Source organism: Eucyclogobius newberryi, unplaced genomic scaffold, assembly GCF_026437365.1.
Source record: "Eucyclogobius newberryi isolate DKJ021-1_F unplaced genomic scaffold, fEucNew1.0.hap1 SCAF_33, whole genome shotgun sequence".
NCBI classification, from domain to species: domain Eukaryota; kingdom Metazoa; phylum Chordata; class Actinopteri; order Gobiiformes; family Gobiidae; genus Eucyclogobius; species Eucyclogobius newberryi.
The window spans coordinates 301,971-328,453 of record NW_027315979.1 but is presented as its reverse complement, the minus strand read 5'-3'; the positions used below and the strand labels follow the sequence as shown (position 1 = coordinate 328,453).

Here is a 26,483-nt window from a genome sequence, read left to right as displayed (position 1 = left end):
AGCTCAGCCATGGACCCGCTGCAATTTGCATATCGGCCTGGCATCGGAGTGGAAGACGCCGTCATCTCCTGCTGCACCGCTCTCTCTCTCACCTGGAAAAGCCTGGCAGCTCTGTGAGGATCCTGTTCTTCGATCTTTCCAGCGCCTTCAACACCATCCAGCCGCTGCTCCTGATGGACAAGCTGGAGACGGCTGGTGTGGAGTACGACCTGCAGAGTGGATCCTGGACTACCTCACAGACCGACCCCAGTTTGTGAGAGCCCGGGACTGTGTGTCTGACACTCGGACCTGCAGTGTGGGGACCTGCAGTGTGGGACCTGCAGTGTGGGGGACCTGCAGTGAGGGGGACCTGCAGTGTGGGGACCTGCAGTGTGGGGGCGCCCCAGGGCACAGTCCCCGCGCCCTTTCTCTTCACCCTTTACACTGCAGACTTCAGACACTACACGGACAGCTATGTCCTGCAGAAGTTCTCTGATGACTCTGCCATCATTGGACTCATCACGGACGACGATGATGCGGAGTACAGAGGACTGGCGCAGGACTTTGTGGACTGGTGTCAGCGGAACCACCTCCTCATCAACTCGGGGAAGATCAAGGAGATGGTGGTGGATTTCCGCAGACGCCACCCCATTGCCCCCTCACCAGTGAACATCCAGGGACGGGACATTGAGAGAGTGACTCATACAAGGACCTGGGTGTTCATCTGAACCACAAACTGGACTGGACTCATAACACAGACTGCACAAGAAGAGCCAGAGTCGGCTCTACCTCCTGAGGAGACTCAGGTCATTTGGAGTGACAGGGCCACTCCTGAAGACCTTCTATGACTCTGTGGTGGCATCAGCTCCTGTAGGTGTGGCCTGCTGGAGCAGCAGCATCACAGAGAGGGAGAGGAAGAGGCTGGACAAAGTCATAAAGAAGTCCAGCTCCGTCCTGGGCTGTGCTCTGGACTCGGTGCAGGAGGTGGGGGACAGAAGGGTCCTGGCTGGATTCACATCTATGCTTGACCATGAGTGTCACCCCCTGCAGGACACTCTGTCCCCTGCAGGACACTATGTCCGCTCTGGAGAGCAGCTTCAGTGAGAGATTGATCCACCCTCGCTGTGGGAGGGAGAGGTTTCGCAGGTCTTTCCTTCCTGCTGCTGTCAGACTTTATAACAAACACTGTTAGTCCTGAACACTCACAATACTGACCTAACCTAATACTGATGTGCAATTCTGTCATATGTGCAATTACTGTGAAATTCATGTGCAATCTATGTGCTGTTGTGACACATATTCATGTGCAATTACTGTCATGATCATATGCAATGGTATTTATGTATTTATTTATTTATTTTTATCTTTATTATTTTTCCCCTCCATCCCTTGTTGGGTAATGGGAGGTTTTTGTCAATGGGAGTTTTTGTTTATAGGAGATCTTCTACTGAAAGTGTTTTTTCAAACTTCCTATAAGTGATCTGTTCTGTTCTCCTGCATCTGCCTCTGTATCTACCTGCGTTGCAACAATGAAATTTCCCCATGTGGGACAATAAAGGAATATCTTATCTTATCTTACTGCTGTGTACTTACTGCTGTGTACTTACTGCTGTGTACTTCTGTTGGTATCTCATTTTTACCTTTTGAAAATAATTGCTTTATTCTCATATTTCTTATTTCTGTTTCTTTTCTTCCCAGAATCAAACACACCAACATTGTGTCTCTGGAGGACATATTTGAGAGTAAATCTCATCTGTACCTCGTGATGCAGCTGTGAGTATTACAATCCTCCCCATTTTCCTCTAAGAAAAATATTGATTTTAACAATTAGATTTTAGGGCCGTACCCGGGGCCTTACCCGGAGCCGTACCCGGGGCCGTACCCGGGGCCATACCCGTAGAACCATTCTTTTCTGACAAATGGAAGCCCTAAATTATGGCTTTTATGGCAGTAACAATTTGCTCTCTGTTTCATTGTTCTGCATAAATACTGTATAATTCCTATAATCACATTTATATTGACATGTTTTGACAATACACTGCTCTCTCCCCTCTTTATCTCCCCCTGTCCCTCTCTCCCTGTCCCTCCCTCCACCCTCCTCCACCCTCCCCCTGCACCCTCCACCCTCCTGCTCCTCCACCCTCCTCCACCCTTCTCCTCCTCCTCCTCCACCCTCCTCCTCCACCCTCCCCCTCCTCCACCCTCCTCCTCCTCCACCCTCAACCACCCTCCTCCAGCCTCCTCCACCCTCCTCCACCCTCCTCCTCCACCCTCCTCCACCCTCCTCCTCCGCCCTCCACCCTCCTCCTCCACCCTCAACCACCCTCCTCCAGCCTCCTCCACCCTCCTCCACCCTCCTCCTCCTCCTCCTCCTCCACCCTCCTCCACCCTCCTCCTCCTCCACTCTCCTCCACCCTCCTCCACCCTTCTCCTCCACCCTCCTCCTCCTCCTCCTCCACCCTCCACCCTCCTCCTCCTCCACCCTCCTCCACCCTTCTCCTCCACCCTCCTCCTCCGCCCTCCACCCTCCTCCACCCTTCTCCTCCATCCTCCTCCTCCTCCTCCACCCTCCACCCTCCTCCTCCTCCACCCTCCTCCACCCTTCTCCTCCACCCTCCTCCTCCGCCCTCCACCCTCCTCCACCCTTCTCCTCCATCCTCCTCCTCCTCCACCCTCCTCCACCCTTCTCCTCCACCCTCCTCCTCCGCCCTCCACCCTCCTCCACCCTTCTCCTCCACCCTCCTCCTCCTCCTCCACCCTCCTCCTCCTCCTCCTCCTCCACCCTCCTCCACCCTCCTCCTCCGCCCTCCACCCTCCTCCTCCACCCTCAACCACCCTCCTCCAGCCTCCTCCACCCTCCTCCACCCTCCTCCTCCTCCTCCTCCTCCACCCTCCTCCACCCTCCTCCTCCTCCACTCTCCTCCACCCTCCTCCACCCTTCTCCTCCACCCTCCTCCTCCTCCTCCTCCACCCTCCACCCTCCTCCTCCTCCACCCTCCTCCACCCTTCTCCTCCACCCTCCTCCTCCGCCCTCCACCCTCCTCCACCCTTCTCCTCCATCCTCCTCCTCCTCCTCCACCCTCCACCCTCCTCCTCCTCCACCCTCCTCCACCCTTCTCCTCCACCCTCCTCCTCCGCCCTCCACCCTCCTCCACCCTTCTCCTCCATCCTCCTCCTCCTCCACCCTCCTCCACCCTTCTCCTCCACCCTCCTCCTCCGCCCTCCACCCTCCTCCACCCTTCTCCTCCACCCTCCTCCTCCTCCTCCACCCTCCTCCTCCTCCTCCTCCTCCACCCTCCTCCTCCTCCTCCACTCTCCTCCTCCAATGTGGAAATGTCAAAAGAAAAGAGCAGCAGATTTAGAGGGCGGAGCCTCCTCCAAACACATGAATCATTCATTTATCACAGAAAAAAGTGGGTAAATTGGGGGTTTAGGTTGTTGCATAAACTGAACTGGAGATGAATCAGGTCAAAAGCAGGACTAAACCAGGACTAAAGCAGGACTAAAGCAGGTCAAAAGCAGGACTAAAGCAGGTCAAAAGCAGGACTAAAGCAGGACTAAACCAGGACTAAACCAGGCCAAAAGCAGGACTAAAGCAGGTCTAAACCAGGACTAAAGCAGGTCAAAGCAGGACTAAAGCAGGTCTAAACCAGGCCTAAACCAGGTCAAAAGCAGGACTAAACCAGGACTAAAGCAGGACTAAACCAGGACTAAAGCAGGTCAAAACCAGGACTAAAGCAGGACTAAACCAGGACTAAACCAGGCCAAAAGCAGGACTAAAGCAGGACTAAAGCAGGACTAAACCAGGACTAAACCAGGCCAAAAGCAGGACTAAAGCAGGTCCAAACCAGGACTAAAGCAGGTCAAAAGCAGGTCTAAACCAGGACTAAAGCAGGTCAAAAGCAGGACTAAAGCAGGTCTAAACCAGGCCTAAACCAGGTCAAAAGCAGGACTAAAGCAGGCCTAAACCAGGCCTAAACCAGGTCAAAAGCAGGACTAAAGCAGGCCTAAACCAGGCCTAAACCAGGCCTAAACCAGGTCAAAAGCAGGATTAAAGCAGGACTAAACCAGGCCAAAAGCAGAACTAAACTCGTGAGTTATTAGGGTTAGACTTATTAACCAGTCCTTGACCACTAGTGCTGCAACAAACCATTCATTTGTCACCCAAGATTTGAGATATTTACTGACTTGACCTGGATTGCTCACATCCTCATGAAGTATATTTACTGATTCAACTGTTTTTTTTTCATCAAAATTGCCAAATGACATGTTTCTTTTGCCATTTTCATATGATTATTGCCCTGTCAAAGTCATGAAACATCTTCTCTCAGTGCAGGGCATGTTCTGGTTTTACCATTATTTCATTTCTAAAATGTGTGGACAATTCATTGTTCAAGCTCTTTTGACCATATTTTAGGTGTTAATAAAATAACATACTACAAAGGATCAAACTAAACCAGGTCTTAACCAGTTCCAACCAGGACTAAAGCAGCTGGGGTGAATTTGTAGCGTTTGATTTCATTCTTCATGTCCCCGTTTATATTGTGCTACCAAGGAAACGCACGCTTTGTTTAAAAATAGCCTGTTTTTTCCTACATTACGGGGCCATATTAGCGGCATGGGAAGCAGCGCGTTCATTTGAGTTAAGTGGGCTTTTGATACCGGCGCTATTCTTGGTTGTCAGTCAAAGCCTTTTATCTGAAATGAGGTTTGATTCGTGTAAGGTTTGGTTTCTCTCATGTTTTTCCTCGAATTCAAATCAGAATTGGTTGTTTGTGTAACCCAGTGCTTTCCAAAATGTGGTCCGAGGCCTATTTGTGTCTTATTTCTGGCAGTGCGCACTGTAGATCAGGAGCCTTATGCCGTTAAAGTCCTGGTTTAGACTGCGTTCACACTGGTTTGAGCCAATTCTAGTCCTGATTTAGACTTGATTTGATCCTTTCCGAGTCCTGGATCAGACCTAGTCTAGGTTTTGTTCTCCTTTTAGTCCCAGTTTAGTCTGAATTTTGAGTGTGGTGTGTGTACGAGCTTGAACACTGCCCTAATACCAATTTAATTTAAGTTTAAAAGTGCCACATTAACAAGGAAGAACGTTACAAATACAAGGTCAAACAACATAAAACTGTAAAATGATAACGTTGTAAAGTGATCAGAGTCCTGATTTAGTCTTTAATCCTGTTTTATCTGTGATTTAGTCCTTTTCATTTGACTGACTTGATGACCTGATGTGGATCTGCTTAAATCCTGGTTAAGTCTTGGCATTGTCCAGAATCCTGGTTCATGAAATCAAGAAATATCAGGCAGTTACATCATTTACATCAGAGAAGTTCAAAGCATTACACAGTAGAAAAATGGAAATATATTTGTAATCTAGTTCAATGTTTTTGTGTGCAAATCGATCGTGTCCTGAGGTTAAATACACATAACCCTAACTAACCCTGACTAACCCTAACTACCCCTAACTACTCCTAACTAACCCTAACTACCCCTAACTAACCCTAACTAACCCTAACTAACCCTAACTAACCCTAACTAACCCTAACTAACCCCAACTACCCCTACCTAACCCTAACTAACCCCAACTACCCCTAACTAACCCCAACTACCCCTAACTATCCCTAACTAACCCTAACTAAGCCCAACTACCCCTAACTAAGCCCAACTACCCCTAACTACCCCTAACTAACCCTAACTAAGCCCAACTACCCCTAACTACCCCTAACTACCCCTAACTACCCCTAACTACTCCTAACTAACCCTAACTAACCCTAACTAACCCCAACTACCCCTAACTAAGCCCAACTACCCCTAACTACCCCTAACTACCCCTAACTACTCCTAACTACCCCTAACTACCCCTAACTAACCCTAACTAACCCCAACTACCCCCAACTACCCCTAACTAAGCCCAACTACCCCTAACTACCCCTAACTACCCCTAACTACTCCTAACTACCCCTAACTACCCCTAACTAACCCTAACTAACCCCAACTACCCCCAACTACCCCCAACTAACCCTAACTAACCCTAACTAACCCTGACTAACCCTAACTACCCCTAACTACCCCTAACTACCCCCAACTACCCCTAAGTACCCCCAACTACTCCTAACTACCCCTAAGTACCCCTAACTACCCCTAAGTACCCCCAACTACCCCTAAGTACCCCCAACTACCCCTAACTACCCCTAAGTACCCCCAACTACCCCTAACTACCCCTAAGTACCCCTAACTACCCCTAACAGGCTCTTACAGCTGTGTTCATGACGGAATGTACTGTAAATGATGTAATTGATGTAAATAACTGCCTCTGTGCTAAAGGATCCTCAAAATGACCCAGCTCAGGTTTAACTCAGGCTGACAGCGCCATCTAGTGGGTTATTGTAGTGCACTGTACATTTCTGTACATGTCAAAGGAAATACAATCTTTAAAGGTCCAATATCATGCAAAATCGACTTTTCAGAGCTTTTCACCTTCTTACAGTGCTAATAGTGCCTTATTATGTTCCCTACATCTTTAGCTATAGAACAACATTGATCCTGGTCCCGCAGACGGGCGGGGCCGACCTCCCTGTGTCAGCCCCTCCTCCAGGAAGCACTCTGTACCTGTAACACGCACCCCACGGGTGTTGCACAACTCTTATTATCATCACATATACCCTTAGGGTGGACTACCAAACGGGAAAAATAGCATGATTTGGGGTCTTTAAGCAAAATCGGGTTAAACAGGAATGATCAATAATAGCAATATAATCATGAGATGTTTTAAAGGATAATATGTATGTGATTTAAATTCATTATATTCAATCTAGAGAACCATAATGCTGAAAAGTTTTATTGTGTTGGATCAAATTTTAAAAAAAATATTGTGTCGTCAGTTGCACAAGCTGCATGTTTTGTGTTTGATCCAGTGTTTCCGGGGGAGAGCTGTTCGACCGCATCATCGAAAAAGGCTTCTACACTGAGAAAGACGCCAGTAAACTGATCCAGCAGATTCTGGACGCCGTGAAATACCTCCACGACATGGGCATCGTGCACCGAGACCTCAAGGTGAAACAAGTGTGCTTTCAGTTCATTTTCATACATCTTCTGCTTATTCTTGGCCCTTTAAAAAAAGAAAGAAGCTAAAACAATCTATTTGATTGGGGAAAAGTTGCTGATGTATCAATTGAAACAGATTTTGTCCCTGATAAGTCTTGAATCCATCAGGAGGTTCAGACAAAGACAAATGGACCTAGATTAATCTGAAGTGTCCTAATGAAGTATGTTCACACCAAAACATTAAATGTACACGTTTTCTGTTTCCTTTTGATGTGACAGTTACGATTATTCAATGACTTTGTTCTTGTTAGTTATTAGTTGACAATTATCTCAGTAAATGATTAGTTCCAATAATAATAATAATCATTTAACGTGTTTGAGCCCTAAACTAATGGCTCATTACAATTCTGTAAAGTTGAGCGAACCCTCCGTATTGCCCTGTGGGTTAGGGTTAAACTGGGCGTGTCACTGTGGTTCTTTTCCAGCCGGAGAACCTTCTGTACAACAGAATGGGTTAGGGTTAAACTGGGCGTGTCACTGTGGTTCTTTTCCAGCCGGAGCACCTTCTGTACAACAGCATGGGTTAGGGTTAAACTGGGCGTGTCACTGTGGTTCTCTTCCAGCCGGAGAACCTTCTGTACAACAGCATGGGTTAGGGTTAAACTGGGCGTGTCACTGTGGTTCTCTTCCAGCCGGAGCACCTTCTGTACAACAGCATGGGTTAGGGTTAAACTGGGCGTGTCACTGTGGTTCTCTTCCAGCCGGAGAACCTTCTGTACAACAGCATGGGTTAGGGTTAAACTGGGCGTGTCACTGTGGTTCTCTTCCAGCCGGAGAACCTTCTGTACAACAGCATGGGTTAGGGTTAAACTGGGCGTGTCACTGTGGTTCTCTTCCAGCCGGAGAACCTTCTGTACAACAGCATGGGTTAGGGTTAAACTGGGCGTGTCACTGTGGTTCTCTTCCAGCCGGAGAACCTTCTGTACAACAGCATGGGTTAGGGTTAAACTGGGCGTGTCACTGTGGTTCTCTTCCAGCCGGAGAACCTTCTGTACAACAGCATGGGTTAGGGTTAAACTGGGCGTGTCACTGTGGTTCTCTTCCAGCCGGAGAACCTTCTGTACAACAGCATGGGTTAGGGTTAAACTGGGCGTGTCACTGTGGTTCTCTTCCAGCCGGAGAACCTTCTGTACAACAGCATGGGTTAGGGTTAAACTGGGCGTGTCACTGTGGTTCTCTTCCAGCCGGAGAACCTTCTGTACAACAGCATGGGTTAGGGTTAAACTGGGCGTGTCACTGTGGTTCTCTTCCAGCCGGAGAACCTTCTGTACAACAGCATGGGTTAGGGTTAAACTGGGCGTGTCACTGTGGTTCTCTTCCAGCCGGAGAACCTTCTGTACAACAGCATGGGTTAGGGTTAAACTGGGCGTGTCACTGTGGTTCTCTTCCAGCCGGAGAACCTTCTGTACAACAGAATGGGTTAGGGTTAAACTGGGCGTGTCACTGTGGTTCTTTTCCAGCCGGAGCACCTTCTGTACAACAGCATGGGTTAGGGTTAAACTGGGCGTGTCACTGTGGTTCTCTTCCAGCCGGAGAACCTTCTGTACAACAGCATGGGTTAGGGTTAAACTGGGCGTATCACTGTGGTTCTCTTCCAGCCGGAGAACCTTCTGTACAACAGCATGGGTTAGGGTTAAACTGGGCGTGTCACTGTGGTTCTCTTCCAGCCGGAGAACCTTCTGTACAACAGCATGGGTTAGGGTTAAACTGGGCGTGTCACTGTGGTTCTCTTCCAGCCGGAGAACCTTCTGTACAACAGCATGGGTTAGGGTTAAACTGGGCGTGTCACTGTGGTTCTCTTCCAGCCGGAGAACCTTCTGTACAACAGAATGGGTTAGGGTTAAACTGGGCGTGTCACTGTGGTTCTCTTCCAGCCGGAGAACCTTCTGTACAACAGCATGGGTTAGGGTTAAACTGGGCGTGTCACTGTGGTTCTCTTCCAGCCGGAGAACCTTCTGTACAACAGCATGGGTTAGGGTTAAACTGGGCGTGTCACTGTGGTTCTCTTCCAGCCGGAGAACCTTCTGTACAACAGCATGGGTTAGGGTTAAACTGGGCGTGTCACTGTGGTTCTCTTCCAGCCGGAGAACCTTCTGTACAACAGAATGGGTTAGGGTTAAACTGGGCGTGTCACTGTGGTTCTCTTCCAGCCGGAGAACCTTCTGTACAACAGCATGGGTTAGGGTTAAACTGGGCGTGTCACTGTGGTTCTCTTCCAGCCGGAGAACCTTCTGTACAACAGCATGGGTTAGGGTTAAACTGGGCGTGTCACTGTGGTTCTCTTCCAGCCGGAGAACCTTCTGTACAACAGCATGGGTTAGGGTTAAACTGGGCGTGTCACTGTGGTTCTCTTCCAGCCGGAGAACCTTCTGTACAACAGCATGGGTTAGGGTTAAACTGGGCGTGTCACTGTGGTTCTCTTCCAGCCGGAGAACCTTCTGTACAACAGCATGGGTTAGGGTTAAACTGGGCGTGTCACTGTGGTTCTCTTCCAGCCGGAGAACCTTCTGTACAACAGAATGGGTTAGGGTTAAACTGGGCGTGTCACTGTGGTTCTCTTCCAGCCGGAGAACCTTCTGTACAACAGCATGGGTTAGGGTTAAACTGGGCGTGTCACTGTGGTTCTCTTCCAGCCGGAGAACCTTCTGTACAACAGCATGGGTTAGGGTTAAACTGGGCGTGTCACTGTGGTTCTTTTCCAGCCGGAGCACCTTCTGTACAACAGCATGGGTTAGGGTTAAACTGGGCGTGTCACTGTGGTTCTTTTCCAGCCGGAGAACCTTCTGTACAACAGCATGGGTTAGGGTTAAACTGGGCGTGTCACTGTGGTTCTCTTCCAGCCGGAGAACCTTCTGTACAACAGCATGGGTTAGGGTTAAACTGGGCGTGTCACTGTGGTTCTCTTCCAGCCGGAGAACCTTCTGTACAACAGAATGGGTTAGGGTTAAACTGGGCGTGTCACTGTGGTTCTCTTCCAGCCGGAGAACCTTCTGTACAACAGCATGGGTTAGGGTTAAACTGGGCGTGTCACTGTGGTTCTCTTCCAGCCGGAGAACCTTCTGTACAACAGCATGGACGAAGACTCTAAGATCATGATCAGTGACTTTGGCTTGTCTAAGATCGAGGGATCGGGAAGCGTCATGTCCACAGCCTGTGGGACGCCGGGATACGTCGGTACGACATATACTTAATACCATATAAATACATTTTTAAAAAGGAATGACTCATTTTAACTGCAAAATAACAGGATTACATTTGTGAAGCTGTAGAGGTGCAATTTAATTTTAAATGTGAGTTTTTTTTATAGAACTAGCCGTATAATGTATTTATGAAACATTATATAAAATACTGCGCTTGTTTCATTAAAGGAGCACTCAGGTGGGCAATATATCACCGTTTAGATATCGTGAATGTTTTTTGTAGATATGCAAATTTTAATATTGAGCACCGGAGTTATTTTTATTATAAAAAATGCTACAAAAACTGATTAAAGTTTTTGGGGATTTTTACAATTTACAGCGATTTCACGTTTATCGGATAATTAAAACTTGACTTGTACTTTTAACGGCGTTCTAACACATTTCTGTTTATATATATAATATTGTCATACTATTGTTATCAGGATACTCCAAAACATATTGAACTATTCATCTTTGTTCATATGGACCAGCCCTGGATGCACGATGTCAGTTAGGGTTAGGGTTAGGGTTAGGGTTAGGGTTAGGGTTAGGTTAGGGTTAGGGTTAGGTTAGGGTTAGGGTTAGGTTAGGGTTAGGTTAGGGTTAGGGTTATCCCTGATCCTAACCCTAACCCTCCATTTGAGATGTCATTGGTTTGTCTGTAAAGTTTCACCAGCTGCAGTATTTCCTTCGCCAATAAAAATGTGTGTAATTGAACAAATGAATAAACATGATTAATAGAGTGAAACGTTGCTATTCGACTTGTGCTGGATCAATCCTTCAAATGAAAGCTCCGCATTCACAGTTGTGTCGTGTTCTTCCTTGTTTCAGCCCCTGAAGTGTTGGCGCAGAAGCCGTACAGTAAAGCTGTGGACTGCTGGTCCATTGGGGTCATTGCATATATTCTGTAAGTGCAAAAGTCACATTTATAGGTGCACATTAGACCACGCTGATAAAATGTCCCTTGCATCTTGTAGATTGTGTGGCTATCCTCCGTTTTATGATGAAAACGATGCCAAACTGTTCGAGCAGATCCTGAAGGCTGAATATGAGTTTGATTCTCCGTACTGGGACGACATCTCTGACTCAGGTAAAGACAAATATGTTATCATCTAATCAGAAACCACTCAAAGGACAAATATGATGCATTATTTGTATTGTTATCAGTCTTAAAACTTGCATCTCGTGTTTTAGAACCAAAAACAACCCTAATCCTAATTCTGGTTCAGTCCTGGAAGGGCAATTTTGCAAAGCAATGTTGGTAAAGCATTTTACATGTTATTCCTCACTTAATTTTATTGTATTAACTCTTACTGTTAATTTAAACAGCGTTAGGGATATTTTTTGAATGGATGATAAAATGAAAAACAGTATATAATTTATCAATTTATACTCTAGTAGATTACACTAGATGCTTCTGGCTATTTTTGAGGTAATTTGGTTTTCAATGGACAATTCATGTGGGTGTGTCCCTCATTGGTCCAGGAGAGTTCCATTGTAGAAAGAGGTTCAGTTGTTTCATCTGGACGCTTCAACTCTCATCCAAGAGTCATTGTCAATAAGATAATTTAGACCGGGAACTCAAATATTTATTCTATTCTGTGGTAAGCCCCGCCCACCGGGCCTCCTGAAGTAAAAGAAAAAGTTGTTGTTTCAACAGAAACTTAGACCTCTTTGTTTTCTATCAGTCCTTTAATAGGCCACCAGCCTCCTATTGTCCCTGTCTCACTCTCTCTCTCTTCACTGTGATTTTTCTCTTCATTTTAGCCAAAGATTTCATCGTTCACCTGATGGAGAAAGACCACAGTGTGCGCTACACGTGCGATCAGGCACTGCAGCATCCCTGGTGCGGGTTTTTGACTTAAAAGCATCAGCCACGGCTTTCATTTGACAGATTTTGTATTGATGGGTTTATGTTTGTGTTAGGATTGCTGGAGACACTGCTCTGGATAAGAACATTCATGAATCTGTCAGTGCACAAATCAAGAAAAACTTTGCCAAAAGCAAATGGAAGGTGAGTTTGAGTTTTTAATAATTATAGAACGTTTCCCATTTCAAGTGCTCCCAAGGGTCAAGATGTTATGTTACTTTCGCCTCTTAAAGAATAAAACAAATGGAAAACCTGTAAAAAAGATATTTAGGACCAAATTACACCTTTAAAGTCTACACACTATACACAATAGTCATTATTCACTCACTCCACTGGTCAAGCCATTGACGTAGGAAGTGAGCCTGCCAATCTGTGCCATCAGCCCCTCCTACCATGACCAAACTCACACATTCATACTAGGCAAAGTGTTTGAGGACACAACAACAGAACAAACCCAGCTCTAAATGTATACAACAGTCTAAAACAACCAGTCATTTATCTAGGTCCATTCATCTAAGTCTATTAATCTAGGTCCGTTCATCTAGGTCCATACCCTCAAAATCAAATCAAACATTAGACAAGTAACAAGTGTGAAGTACAAATCTGTCGCAGGAAGTGCAAAATGAAGTCATGTTTTGAACCTTGTGTTTTTCAGCAAGCGTTCAATGCCACTGCGGTCGTTCGTCACATGAGGCGACTTCAGCTCGGCACCAGCTCAGAGGGGCCCCTGCCGGGCCCCTGCAGGAACCAGCTGCTGCCAGACGAGTGCTCGGGTGAGGAGGAGGAGGAGGAGTAGTGGTGGTGGTGGTGGTGGTGGTGGTGGTGGTGGTGGTGGTGGTGGTGGTGGTGGTGGTGGTGGTGGTGGTGGTAGTAGTAGTAGTAGTAGTAGTAGTAGTAGTAGTAGTAGTAGTAGTAGTAGTAGTAGTAGTAGTAGTAGTAGTAGTAGTAGCAGCAGCAGCAGCTGCGGCGGCGGCGGCGGCGGCGGCGGCAGCAGCAGCAGCAGCAGCAGCAGCAGCAGCAGCAGCAGTAGTAGTAGTAGTAGTAGTAGTAGTAGTAGTAGTAGTAGTAGTAGTAGTAGTAGTAGTAGTAGTAGTAGTAGTAGTAGTAGCAGCAGCAGCAGCAGCAGCAGCAGCAGCAGCAGCAGCAGCAGCAGCAGCAGCAGCAGTAGTAGTAGTAGTGAAGAGGAGGAGTGGTAGTGGTGGTAGTAGTAGTAGTGAGGAGGAGGAGTGGTACTATTTTTAATTTAGTTAATTTTATTGTATTTCTGTTTCTGTAATTTCTTTGTGATTTCAATGCATTTTTCCTGCTGTGAAGCACTTTGAATTGCCTTGTGTATGAAATGTGCTCTACAAATATACTTGCCTTGCCTTGCCTAGTGGTAGTAGTAGTAGTAGTGAGGAGGAGGAGGAGTGTTAGTAGTAGTAGTAGTAATAGTAGTGAGGAGTAGTGGTAGTGGTAGTAGTAGTAGTTTTCAGTGTCGGTTGTGTACATTTGTAAAGCTTAAATAGTTTGTTTCATTAACAGGTCAGAGGGTTGAGCTCAGTCTCTGGTTCACTTTCAGAGTGTGATACGTTGTAGTTAAAGGTGTTGAAGTGTTGGTTGTAGTGTTGGTTGTAGTTGGTTGTAGTTGGTTGTAGTTGGTTGTAGTGTTGGTTATAGTTGGTTGTAGTGTTGGTTGTAAGTGTTGGTTGTAGTTGGTTGTAGTGTTGGTTGTAGTGTTTGTTGTAGTGTTGGTTGAAGTGTTGGTTGTAGTTGGTTGTAGTGTTGGTTGTAGTGTTTGTTGTAGTGTTGGTTGTAGTTGGTTGTAGTGTTGATTGTAGTGTTGGTTGTAGTGTTGGTTGTAGTTGGTTGTAGTGTTTGTTGTAGTTGGTTGTAGTGTTGGTTGTAGTGTTGGTTGTAGTGTTGGTTGTAGTGTTGGTTGTAGTGTTGGTTGTAGTGTCTGTTGTAGTGTTGGTTGTAGTTGGTTGTAGTGTTGGTTGTAGTGTTGGTTGTAGTGTTGGTTGTAGTGTTGGTTGTAGTGTTGGTTGTAGTGTCTGTTGTAGTGTTGGTTGTAGTTGGTTGTAGTGTTGGTTGTAGTGTTGGTTGTAGTGTTGGTTGTAGTGTTGTTTGTAGTGTTGGTTGTAGTGTTGATTGTAGTGTTGGTTGTAGTGTTGGTTGAAGTGTTGGTTGTAGTGTTGGTTGTAGTTGGTTGTAGTGTTGGTTGTAGTGTTGGTTGTAGTGTTGGTTGTAGTGTTGGTTGTAGTTGGTTGTGGTGTTGGTTGTGGTGTTGGTTGTAGTGTTGGTTGTAGTGTTGGTTGCAGTGTTGGTTGTAGTTGTTTGTAGTGTTGGTTGTAGTGTTGGTTGTAATGTTGGTTGTAGTGTTGGTTGTAGTGTTGGTTGTAGTGTTGGTTGTAGTTGATTGTAGTGTTGATTGTAGTGTTGGTTGTAGTGTTGGTTGTAGTGTTGGTTGTAGTTGATTGTAGTGTTGGTTGTAGTTGATTGTAGTGTTGGTTGTAGTGTTGGTTGTAGTGTTGGTTGTAGTTGATTGTAGTGTTGGTTGTAGTTGATTGTAGTGTTGGTTGTAGTGTTGGTTATAGTGTTGGTTGTAGTGTTGGTTGTTGTTGATTGTAGTGTTGGTTGTAGTTGGTTGTAGTTGGTTGTAGTGTTGGCTGTAAGTGTTGGTTGTAGTGTTGGTTGTAGTGTTGGTTGTAGTGTTGGTTGTAGTGTTGGTTGTAGTTGGTTGTAGTTGGTTGTAGTGTTGGTTGTAAGTGTTGGTTGTAGTGTTGGTTGTAGTGTTGGTTGTAGTGTTGGTTGTAGTGTTGGTTGTAGTGTTGGTTGTAGTGTTGGTTGTAGTGTTGGTTATAGTTGATTGTAGAGTTAGTTGTAGTTGATTGTAGTGTTGGTTGTAGTGTTGGTTGTAGAGTTGGTTATAGTTGATTGTAGTGTTGGTTGTAGTTGATTGTAGTGTTGGTTGTAGTGTTGGTTATAGTGTTGGTTGTAGTGTTGGTTATAGTGTTGGTTGTTGTGTTGGTTGTAGTGTTGGTTATAGTTGATTGTAGTGTTGGTTGTAGTTGATTGTAGTATTGGTTGTGGTGTTGGTTGTAGAGTTGGTTATAGTTGATTGTAGTGTTGGTTGTAGTTGATTGTAGTGTTGGTTGTAGTGTTGGTTGTAGTGTTGGTTGTAGTGTTGGTTGTAGTGTTGGTTATAGTGTTGGTTATAGTGTTGGTTATAGTGTTGGTTGTAGCGTTGGTTATAGTTGAACGGACATGAAAAGACAATTAGTTTCAAGTTTTTTCTTACTTTGATCATTTTGGTTTGGTGAGTTTATCATTGACCTCCTGGTTGGACGGGGGCAGCTGATGGAACACAATTAGTGGTACATTTGTAACTATCACCTAGCAACCGTACCGTAAACAAGGACAGAATGTTGTCAATTTAGTTTGAATTGTTAATCGCTACGGCAACGATCCTAATTTCTCGCCATACTTAAACCCATGGACTGATGGCATAGAACTAGGGATTCCCTCTTCTTTTTTTTCAACTTAGACGTCTTTGAATGATGTAAAACTATTATGTTTATTATCCCCCAAGCAAAGTATTAATCAGAAAAATATGAATAAACCATGTGCACTTTCCCAGTTCAGATTTATGTTCAAATGTGGCGCCCTTAACTTCAAACCTACAAATCTGCTTCAAATGTTGTAAACAAGTGTCCTCTAAATAAGCGCTTGTCTTCCCCAGAGGGCCGGTGCGAGGGCCGGTGCGAGGGCCGGTGCGAGGGCGGCGTGGACGCCACAAACTGCACATAACGACCTGGACAGTAGCGGGACGCGCTCTGCTCCCGCCTTTTCCACCACCGCTCCAACAACCACATCGGACACGGCCCAGGGACTTGACCCCTCCGGCCCAGGGACTTGACCCCTCCGGCCCAGGGACTTGACCCCTCTCTGCAAACACCTCCTCTGGGTCTATTACACCACCGCAGCCTCACTCCAGCCTGAAGGGGGCGCTCTCACACTGCCTCCCAGCCACACTCAGGGGCCAGAGGTGAGGGCCGAAGGCAGCGAGGGGAGAATATTCAAATGTTTTGGGACGTTTTGGCCGAAGCTGGTGAAGATGGAGCTTTAGTTCACAAAGTTGACTTTTCGTTTCAGCAGTTTTTGCCGTTTTTGAATTTCAACGGGATTTTAAACAATCTATTGTTGCGCATGAAGGGAAAAGCATTGCTTTTATGGCTCTGTGGGTTTCGTCTTGGGACCCTGAAATTAGCTTTTTGGCATTTTTGCAATTTTACCAATGACTTAAGCCCATCAAAGCGTCAAATAATGTATGCATTTTTAGGATAAGGAAAAGGTATCTGGGTGTTTTTATTGGTCTGTTTGACGTGGGGCTTTTGACCTTGTTTTTAAAAGTTGTGTTTTAAGATAATAGTAATAAAAGCACTTGAAATATAACATTTTAGAGTTAAGGAAATTAAACTAACAACATCAGCATAGTGTTTTTACAGATCAAGCTAAATGAATGAAGACTCAAACTCTGACTTATTGCACATTAAAAAGAACAGTTGGGTTTTTAGTGTGTAATAGCAGCCTCTGGCCTGTGGGGGGAGCACTCTGTCTATGTAGTGATCTGTGCTTTTGACAATCTTTCTGGAGTAGTTTATGAAGTCTGTAGCCTTTTATATGATGATGGTGATTTATATCGTGGTGACTAAAGCGGTTCCTGAAGAGACGAGTATCGTTTTGTAGCAACTATTTAAAACTAGAAAATCATCACATTTTATTGATAACTTTTTAACTCCAAAATGTTTAAATCCAAATAAATAATATATAATAAAATAATATACTTGTCTTGTGTAACATGTGAAACAAAGGTTAAAAAACATTATATCTTTGCAGTTTTGTGATTAATTTGAACATTTAAACACATATTTCAGCTCATTTCAGATAGATCACTACAATATGATCTGATCTCATGGTAGTTGTCCTAAATATATGAATATATTATTTTTGTCACTGTGTATGGTGAGGTTCTGCTTTGTTATTGGTCCAAATCATGAAATCTTCATAAATTGCCTTTAAAATGAAATCAACAGAAACGAAAGGGTTCATTTTTGTAGCTACCCCAGTGGAACAAGATGTGGGCAGCCTTGGTCGCTCTTGTGCGTGTTACATTTGTGTCGTTGGGCAACACACTTCACTCCCCTTGACCCTGAGTTGACCCTGAGTTGACCCCTGGATGAAGACTTGGTTTGTTCCCGTTCTAGTCCTGGTTTAGTCCCAAGTTTAGTCACTGTTTTGAAGTGTGAATCATGGGCTTCAGCTTCCTGTTTGTTCTGCAGACTTTTCCCAGTTCAAAAGATGTAATATTTAGTTTTGAATTGTCAGTTTTATCACTCATAGATCGATAACGCTGTAGCCTTGTCTGTCGGTTGCAAAGTGTTGACAGAAACAATAACTTGACTTGCATCATTCCAACACGACCCTCTGGTTTTGTGGTGCCTTCAAGAGCAACAGTCGTGGTGGTTCTTTGTGCTTCGAACTTTGGGCCATTTTTGCACAAATCTTTGTCGTTTTGTAGCAGTGAAATGCAGTTTGTGTAGGAAAAAACTCAAGAGTTTCAAGCTGATGAAGCAGATAAGATTTTATTTTATTTTTTAATAGATTATAAATATACAGTATATATCTATAAAGATCATTTCTTTTGTATTCTGTGAAATGACATGCATTGTGTGTGGAATGGTCCTGTGTGTAATGAGACAACTGAATATAATGTGTCTTTAGTGTTTTTATGGGACATATTTCAGAAGAAAAAGCATGAACTGATGTTCTGAAGATTAGAATGTAAAATGTGTTCTGATGTGAAGAAGATCAGCCAAAAAGCCAATGAAATGACACGGAAATGTTTCCAAATGAAGCAAGATGTTAAAGTTCTGCTAATACTCACGGCCAAAACTCTACATTTGAAGTATGAGCTTGTAACAGTTTTATTTACGCATCTTATTTCTCACAAAACCTTTAGCACATCGTTTATATTGTTAATATTAAAACATCTTTTTCAGACGACAAAATGAAGGTGGAGCCAAGGCTTTGTCAATCAGAGCGTCGCTTTGACTCCTGGCTTTACGGGAGAGAAAATACTTGACTACACTGGAAAAATGACCGTCTGAAATGAGATAATCAGTAAAAAATTGCTTGAAATAAGTAGTATTTTTCTTGTTTTTTTGGTATTGTCACTATCCTAAAGGAGGATTGTGTTTAAAATAACTTATTTTACTTCAAATAAGAAAAACACATCAATGTTCTCACTTGAAATGAGAAATACATTTTACTACACTTATATATAGTAACAAAATATACTAAAATAAAGATAAATACACTTAATTCGATCACATTTGAACTTACATAGTACATTTTTCCAGTGTACTCCATACGATGGTCACATTTAGTCAAAGTACTGCGTTTACAGAATACTTTTGGGGGAGACACAATGTAGTCGGGTTTATGTTAAATACACAAAGACAAAACAAAAAATGCTCAAATGTAGCTCTTATTATTTATGACATATTACAAATATACTTGGTGATTATGTCTATAAAGGTTTTACAGGTGGTTTTTAGATTTAGAGCCAATGACTTTGATCTAACAGTGAAAACATCGTGTTTGCAGCACTATTTATTGTGACCTCGACATTTGATTCCAAAAAAGGCTTGAATTGTCTTCATTTTGCATTAAAACGTGAGAAACTTTCATCTGGAATGAACCAAATCATTATATCACCAAATTCTACTGCAAAAAGCAAAAGGCTCAAGTGTAAAACAGGCAGAGGTCAGAGTTCAGAGGTCAGAGGTCACAGGACTCGGTGCTAACCACGTGTTTACAATAATTAATTATGTCACTCATAGAATTTGTTTTTTAATTATTAGATTTGACTTTTTAGTCGATATAAATCAATTGTGTTGAAATGTGGTGAAAACAGGAAGTTGCTTTGTCTTGATTTGTAGCTTTTGGTCGGTGCAATGCATTCTGGGTTGTTGAAAGTGATTAAAATCTTGTCTATGCAAAACTTGTGTCGTTTTATGTCTAAACTGTTGTTTTTTCATATCTCGAACTCAAATACAAACCATCGTTTAGACACGATGATGATGAAATCCTTCTCACTCTTTTTGAACAAACTCTTTTATTTCATATTTCTCATCCTAATTCTTCTTTATTTATGACTTTTGTCACTTTTATCACAGGCTCAGATGAAGGTGTTTGAATGTCAAGCGCTCCGAGCGGGAACAAAGGGAAATGGCTTTTAAAAATGATTTAAAATGATTATAGTTGGATTTCCTTCTGATTTATGGAAATGATATGGAAATAACACGTTATGACGTTCATAAAGTTCTGTACCAGACTTTTTCTCTTACATTTTGAGCATCAAAAATGTTGAAAAATGGATATTTTTACATTCATATTTGAACATTCCCAGACTATAAAAAGTAGCTTTAACTTTCTGAAAAACCTCAGACACGGAATGTTTTTGATTCTAGTTTTGACATTGGACTTGAGTCTTTTGGAGTCGTTAATCATTCACTAAAATGGACAGAATTTACTCTTGTTATCAATACTTAAACCTTTAAAACAATTATTTTGACCAGTCACATATTTTATAATCTTTTCTCAACGTTGCATATTGTGATTTTATGATGTTTTTATGACATAATAAACCACATCGTGTGATTGTTCATTTCTGCTCCAAACCACAGGCATTTATGCCAAATTTGACTCTATAGACGATGCTATTATTATATTATTATATTATTATTATTATTATTATTATTATTTTATTATTCATAGTTTTATGTTGCACCTTAACGCCGATGACACCGGTCTGACTCTGACCCTGACTCTGACCCTGGTCCTGGCTCTGGCTCTGACCCTGACCCTGACCCTGGCTCTGACCCTGACCCTGACCCTGGCTCTGACCCTGACTCTTACTCTGACCCTGGCCCTGGCTCTGACCCTGGCCCTGGCTCTGGCTCTGACCCTGGCTCTGACTCTTACTCTGACCCTGGCCCTGACTCTTACTCTTACTCTGACCCTGGCTCTGGCTCTGACTCTGACCCTGGCCCTGACTCTTACTCTGACCCTGGCTCTGGCTCTGACTCTGACCCTGGCCCTGACTCTTACTCTGACCCTGGCCCTGACTCTTACTCTGACCCTGGCCCTGACTCTTACTCTGACCCTGGCTCTGACTCTTACTCTGACCCTGACCCTGGCTCTGGCCCTGGCTCTGGCCCTGGCTCTGGCTCTGGCTCTGACCCTGACTCTTACTCTGACCCTGGCTCTGGCTCTGACTCTGACCCTGGCCCTGACTCTTACTCTGACCCTGGCCCTGGCTCTGGCTCTGACCCTGACTCTGACCCTGACCCCGACGAGCTGTGGATTGAAAATAACAACGATGAGTTGTGCAGTTCTCACTTGAACAGTTCCAAACGAACTGAAGAGAATCACACTTTGTCCACACGCTCTGTCCTCACACTCTGTCCTCTGTCCACACAGTCTGTCCACACACTCTGTCCTCTGTCCACACACTCTGTCCTCTGTCCACCCACTCTGTCCACACACTCTGTCCTCTGTCCTCACACTCTGTCCTCTGTCCACACACTCTGTCCACACACTCTGTCCTCTGTCCACCCACTCTGTCCACACACTCTGTCCTCTGTCCTCACACTCTGTCCTCTGTCCACACACTCTGTCCACACACTCTGTCCTCTGTCCACACACTCTGTCCACACGCTCTGTCCTCTGTCCACACACTCTGTCCACACGCTCTGTCCTCTGTCCTCACACTCTGTCCTCTGTCCACACACTCTGTCCACACACTCTGTCCTCTGTCCACACACTCTGTCCACACGCTCTGTCCTCTGTCCACACACTCTGTCCACACGCTCTGTCCTCTGTCCACACACTCTGTCCACACGCTCTGTCCTCTGTCCACACACTCTGTCCTCTGTCCACTCACTCTGTCCACACACTCTCTCCTCTGTCCACACACTCTGTCCACACGCTCTGTCCTCTGTCCACACACTCTGTCCACACGCTCTGTCCTCTGTCCACACACTCTGTCCACACACTCTGTCCTCTGTCCACACACTCTGTCCACACGCTCTGTCCTCTGTCCACACACTCTGTCCACACGCTCTGTCCTCTGTCCACACACTCTGTCCACACGCTCTGTCCTCTGTCCACACACTCTGTCCTCTGTCCACACACTCTGTCCACACACTCTGTCCTCTGTCCACACACTCTGTCCACACGCTCTGTCCTCTGTCCACACACTCTGTCCACACGCTCTGTCCTCTGTCCACACACTCTGTCCACACGCTCTGTCCTCTGTCCACACACTCTGTCCTCTGTCCACTCACTCTGTCCACACACTCTCTCCTCTGTCCACACACTCTCTCCTCTGTCCACACACTCTGTCCTCTGTCCTCACGCTCTGAAGCTGCAGCTGATGAAGAGGCTTTTGAAAAACACATTTCCTTTTGCAAACTCGACACATCCTTTTCTGACATAAATACCACTTCAGCCCCTCAACCTCTGGCTCTGCTGCGGTCGAGCTCCAGACCAAACGCTGGAGCATGCCCCATGGAATTCTGGGTAATTTTAGGCCTGTGGTTTGGCTGCTGCCGTGGAAACGATGTGGTCGAACCAGGAACAAGCTGCAGCTCAAACACGTCACTAAACTCAGAGAAGACAAATATCAGAGACAAAACCTCAAGTGAAAAGAGACGAGGACAAAATGTTACAGCAAATATAAAACTGAAAAGGTCAAAGGTCAAAGAGGATCCTATAAATGATGTTTCCCTTTGAAGTTTTGTGCATTAAACATATCTATCTCCATGGAAACAACCAGGTGACGGCAACAAGTCAGATCTGAATCGTTTCAATAATCATGATGCAGCTCAGTTCAGACAAAAGAAGCCCACACAGGTCAGTGCACAGGTCAGACATTCACAGGTCAGACATTCATATGTCAGACATTCACAGGTCAGACATTCACAGGTCAGACATTCACAGGACAGTGCACAGGTCAGACATTCACAGGTCAGACATTCACAGGACAGTGCACAGGTCAGACATCCATATGTCAGACATTCACAGGTCAGACATTCACAGGTCAGACATTCACAGGTCAGACATTCACAGGTGCTATATTGTAGCCACAGCTGCCCTGGGGCAGACTGACAAAAGCAAGGCTTTGTCATTGGCCCCTCTGGTCACTCACATACTCCCCAGATTCACAAAGACACTGGTGTTCCAGAGCTCTTGAGGAACCAGGCTTGAGTTCTGGTGAGCTCTGGCTCAAGTCTGTGTTACCACGGTAACGTTCCAGGTTCCTGAGCGATTAAAACACTTAACACCTGCATTTAACGAAGATAAGTTATGTTAAGTTTGGCAGCAGAGCCACGCCTCACACCTCCTGACCTTACCCGTCCCTCCCTCACACTGGCCCCTCCCTCACCCTCGCCCCTCCCTCACACCGGCCCCTCCCTCACCCTGGCCCCTCCCTCACACTGGCCCCTCCCTCACCCTGGCCCCTCCCTCACACTGGCCCCTCCCTCACACCGGCCCCTCCCTCACACCGGCCCCTCCCTCACCCTGGCCCCTCCCTCACACCGGCCCCTCCCTCACACCGGCCCCTCCCTCACCCTGGCCCCTCCCTCACACTGGCCCCTCCCTCACCCTGGCCCCTCCCTCACACTGGCCCCTCCCTCACACCGGCCCCTCCCTCACACCGGCCCCTCCCTCACCCTGGCCCCTCCCTCACACTGGCCCCTCCCTCACACTGGCCCCTCCCTCACACTGGCCCCTCCCTCACACTGACCCCTCCCTCATACTGGCCCCTCCCTCACCCTGGCCCCTCCTTCACACTGGCCCCGCCCTCCTCCAGCCTCTTAGTCCTTTGATCTTTCAGGTTTACCATCCCCCCCACACTGACCTTTCACCTCGTCTACAATAATCACTTAAAAATATTTATACTATATTTATACCATATTCTGAGGTTGTGGTATTTGCAGATGAAATTCAATACTATGGAACATTCCAGGCAATGCAAACACATCTCCATGGAGACAAGAAGGTAACAAACAAATAACATACTTTAAATGGATCCTTTTGATATATTCTATAAAGTGTACCTTACTTTAAATGCAAGTGTTTGATTGCAATGAATCTTCTTTAACTTCTTTCCAGAATAAAGTCATTATAGTCTTATACTTCATGCTCGGGTGAATATGACATCAATAACTCAGGACGGATCATGAGTAAAGCTGATGTCATTCCACTCTTCTCTTGGATTTGTCCTGAACACATTTCCTTTGGAGCCGCAGTGACAGAAGAGACAGGAACCATCAGTTAAAGAGGATTTCTGCCGCTTGTCTCTGCGGGGTCGGCTCCTCGGGGCCCGAGCGCTGAAGGACGCAGTGAGATCATGGAGACTGAAAGGGAAAGGAGCCAATTTAAACCTTGTATTGATAGAAAGCAGAAAGATCTTCAAGGCGACGTCTAACGAGCAGCAGTGGTTCACGGCCTGTGAATGTGGGGTGTGTGAGGGATGAGAGTGGTCAGAGATGGCACAGATCATTCAGCCTTTCAACCCGGAGGCAACAGGAATAATATTGTGTTGAGTCGATGTGGAAAAAGTCAAACGGTTTTATGTTTAGTGAGAAGTGGCCTCAGACCACAGAGAAGAGTAAACCAGAGTGAAGAGCCAGACCTCCAGAGGTCACTCCACTTTGAGCTGCAGTGGTTGTGTGGTCAGACGCCACGTTTCAATGGCCCTGACCCCCAGAGCAGGTTCCACGCTCACCACACCCAACACCTTCATCAACTCTAAATCATACTCAATCGCTCCATCTCAACTATTCACAAAAAGACGTTTCACAGTCCCAAGCTTAGTAACACGCCATGTTTTAGTGTGTTTTAGTGTGTTTTAATGTGTTTTAATGTATGTAATGTATGTAATGTATGTAAGGCATATGGGGCTGTGAGTCTGTGAGCTCGTCATATGCAATTCATCACAAGATCAAGTCAGCATTTATTTCACCGTCTTGTTTGTACCTGAGTTTCTCCCATGGCCAATCATCTCAAAAATGAGACAATGGATATATAACTCAAACTAATGTAACTCAAACTCTCCTCTACTTCAGGCTCTGCTGTCCTGCCCCGGTCAATCCCTCCTCCACATTTGGTTCAATCTTTAGCCCGGTTGAATTGTTTCTCATGGACATATTTCAGATTTTGTGACACGGTGACCCCAGTTTGACCTTGAATTTGACCCAAAATTCCTGCATGTCTGGTCTGAAGTCCTCCTTCATGTGAGGACAGCGTGATCCACTAAAGCCTGTGTTCTGAATATGCAAAGGTGTGTGAAAGGATCACACTCCATCTCGCTCCTAATCCACCCGACATGCTCTTCCCGCACTGAAGATGTACTGCAGTATATACTGCAGTATACTGCAGATGTACTGCAGTATACTGCAGATGTACTGAAGATGTACTGCAAATGTACTGCAGATGTACTGCAGTATACTCAGTATAATGTAGTAGTAGTAGTAGTAGCTGGATCTAGTACAGCAGTTTGAAGTGTTGCAGTACCAGTGTTTCCCCACTTTGCTCCAAAAGTGCTTCTTGTTCTTGCTCTGCCCAGAATGCGAGACTTTGGCAAAGTTTGACCCTCAATTGCAGAGTGGACCGTCCAGTGGAAAATGACCGGAAGTGGGTTTTTTTTAACTCTAGAGGTTTGGCACAGCATCCATCCATCCATCCATCTTCTGCCGCTTTATCCGGGGCCGGGTCGCAGGGGCAGCAGTCTGAGCAGGGACTCCCAGACTTCCTTCTCCCCAGACACTTCCTCTAACTCCTCCGGGGGGATCCCGAGGCGTTCCCAGGCCAGCCGAGAGACATAGTCTCTCCAGCGTGTCCTGGGTCTTCCCCGGGGCCTCTTCCCGGTGGGACATGCCTGAAACACCTCCCGAGGGAGGCGCCCAGGAGGCATCCGGAACAGATGCCCGAGCCACCTCAGCTGGCTCCTCTCGACGTGGAGGAGCAGCGGCTCTACTCCGAGCTCCCCCCGTGTGGCCGAGCTCCTCACCCTATCTCTAAGGGAGCGCCCAGCCACACGGCGGAGGAAACTCATTTCGACCGCTTGTATCCGCGATCTTGTTCTTTCGGTCACTACCCAAAGCTCATGACCATAGGTGAGGTCAGAACGTAGACCGACCGGTAAATCGAGAGCTTTGCCTTTCGGCTCAGCTCCCTCTTCACCACAACGGTCCGATGCAGCGACTGCATCACTGCAACCGCTGCACCGATCCAACTGTCGAGCTCACGCTCCATCCTTCCCTCACTCGTGAACAAGACCCCGAGATATTTGAACTCCTCCACTTGGGGCAAGGACACCCCACCCACCTGGAGAGGGCAAGACACCTTTTTCCGGTCGAGAACCATGGCCTCGAATTTGGAGGTGCTGATTCTCATCCCAGCCGCTTCACACTCGGCTGCAAACCGTCCCAGTGCATGTTGCAGGTCCGGGTTTGATGGAGCCATCAGGACAACATCGTCTGCAAACAGCAGAGATGAGATCCTGTGGTCCCCAAACCGGACACCCTCCGACCCCCGACTGCGCCTAGAAATTCTGTCCATAAAAATTATGAACAGAACCGGTGACAAAGGGCAGCCCTGTCCAACATGCACTGGGAACAGGTCTGACTTACTGCCGGCAATGCGAACACAGCTCCTGCTCCGGTCATACAGGGACCGGACAGCCCTGAGCAAAGGGCCCCGGACCCCGTACTCCCGGAGCACCCCCCAAAGGACACCCCGAGGGACACGGTCGAAAGCCTTCTCCAGATCCACAAAGCACATGTGGACTGGTTGGGCAAACTCCCATGAACCCTCGAGCACCCGATGGAGGGTATAGAGCTGGTCCAGTGTTCCACGACCGGGACGAAAACCACTCTGCTCCTCCTGAATCAGAGGTTCGACTATCGGTCGGATTCTCCTCTCCAGTACCTTGGAATAGACCTTACCTGGGAGGCTGAGGAGTGTGATCCCTCTGTAGTTGGAACACACCCTCCGGTCCCCCTTCTTGAACAGAGGGACCACCACCCCGGTCTGCCAGTCCAGAGGCACGGTCCCCGAACGCCACGCGATGTTGCAGAGACGTATCAACCAAGACAGTCCTACAACATCCAGATACTTTAGGTACTCAGGGCGGATCTCATCCACCCCCGGAGCCCTGCCACCGAGGAGTTTGCGAACAACCTCAGTGACTTCAGCTTGGGTGATGGATGAGCCAGCCTCCGAGTCCCCGGTCTCTACTT

At 46.1% G+C, this 26,483-nt stretch overlaps 1 protein-coding gene across 1 annotated transcript in view; it reads left to right on the top strand.

Annotated features, from left to right (window-relative positions):
* Nucleotides 1–12,925, top strand: part of LOC140375598 (calcium/calmodulin-dependent protein kinase type 1-like) — a 71,942-nt gene extending 59,017 nt beyond the window's left edge. The window contains exons 4-11 of the mRNA XM_072461875.1: nucleotides 1,678–1,752; nucleotides 6,891–7,029; nucleotides 10,128–10,254; nucleotides 11,091–11,166; nucleotides 11,237–11,349; nucleotides 12,027–12,105; nucleotides 12,186–12,273; nucleotides 12,785–12,925. Coding sequence (XP_072317976.1) covers nucleotides 1,678–1,752; nucleotides 6,891–7,029; nucleotides 10,128–10,254; nucleotides 11,091–11,166; nucleotides 11,237–11,349; nucleotides 12,027–12,105; nucleotides 12,186–12,273; nucleotides 12,785–12,925 — 838 coding nt within the window. The remainder of the gene's footprint in view (nucleotides 1–1,677; nucleotides 1,753–6,890; nucleotides 7,030–10,127; nucleotides 10,255–11,090; nucleotides 11,167–11,236; nucleotides 11,350–12,026; nucleotides 12,106–12,185; nucleotides 12,274–12,784) is intronic.
* Nucleotides 12,926–26,483: the final 13,558 nt, after the last annotated feature.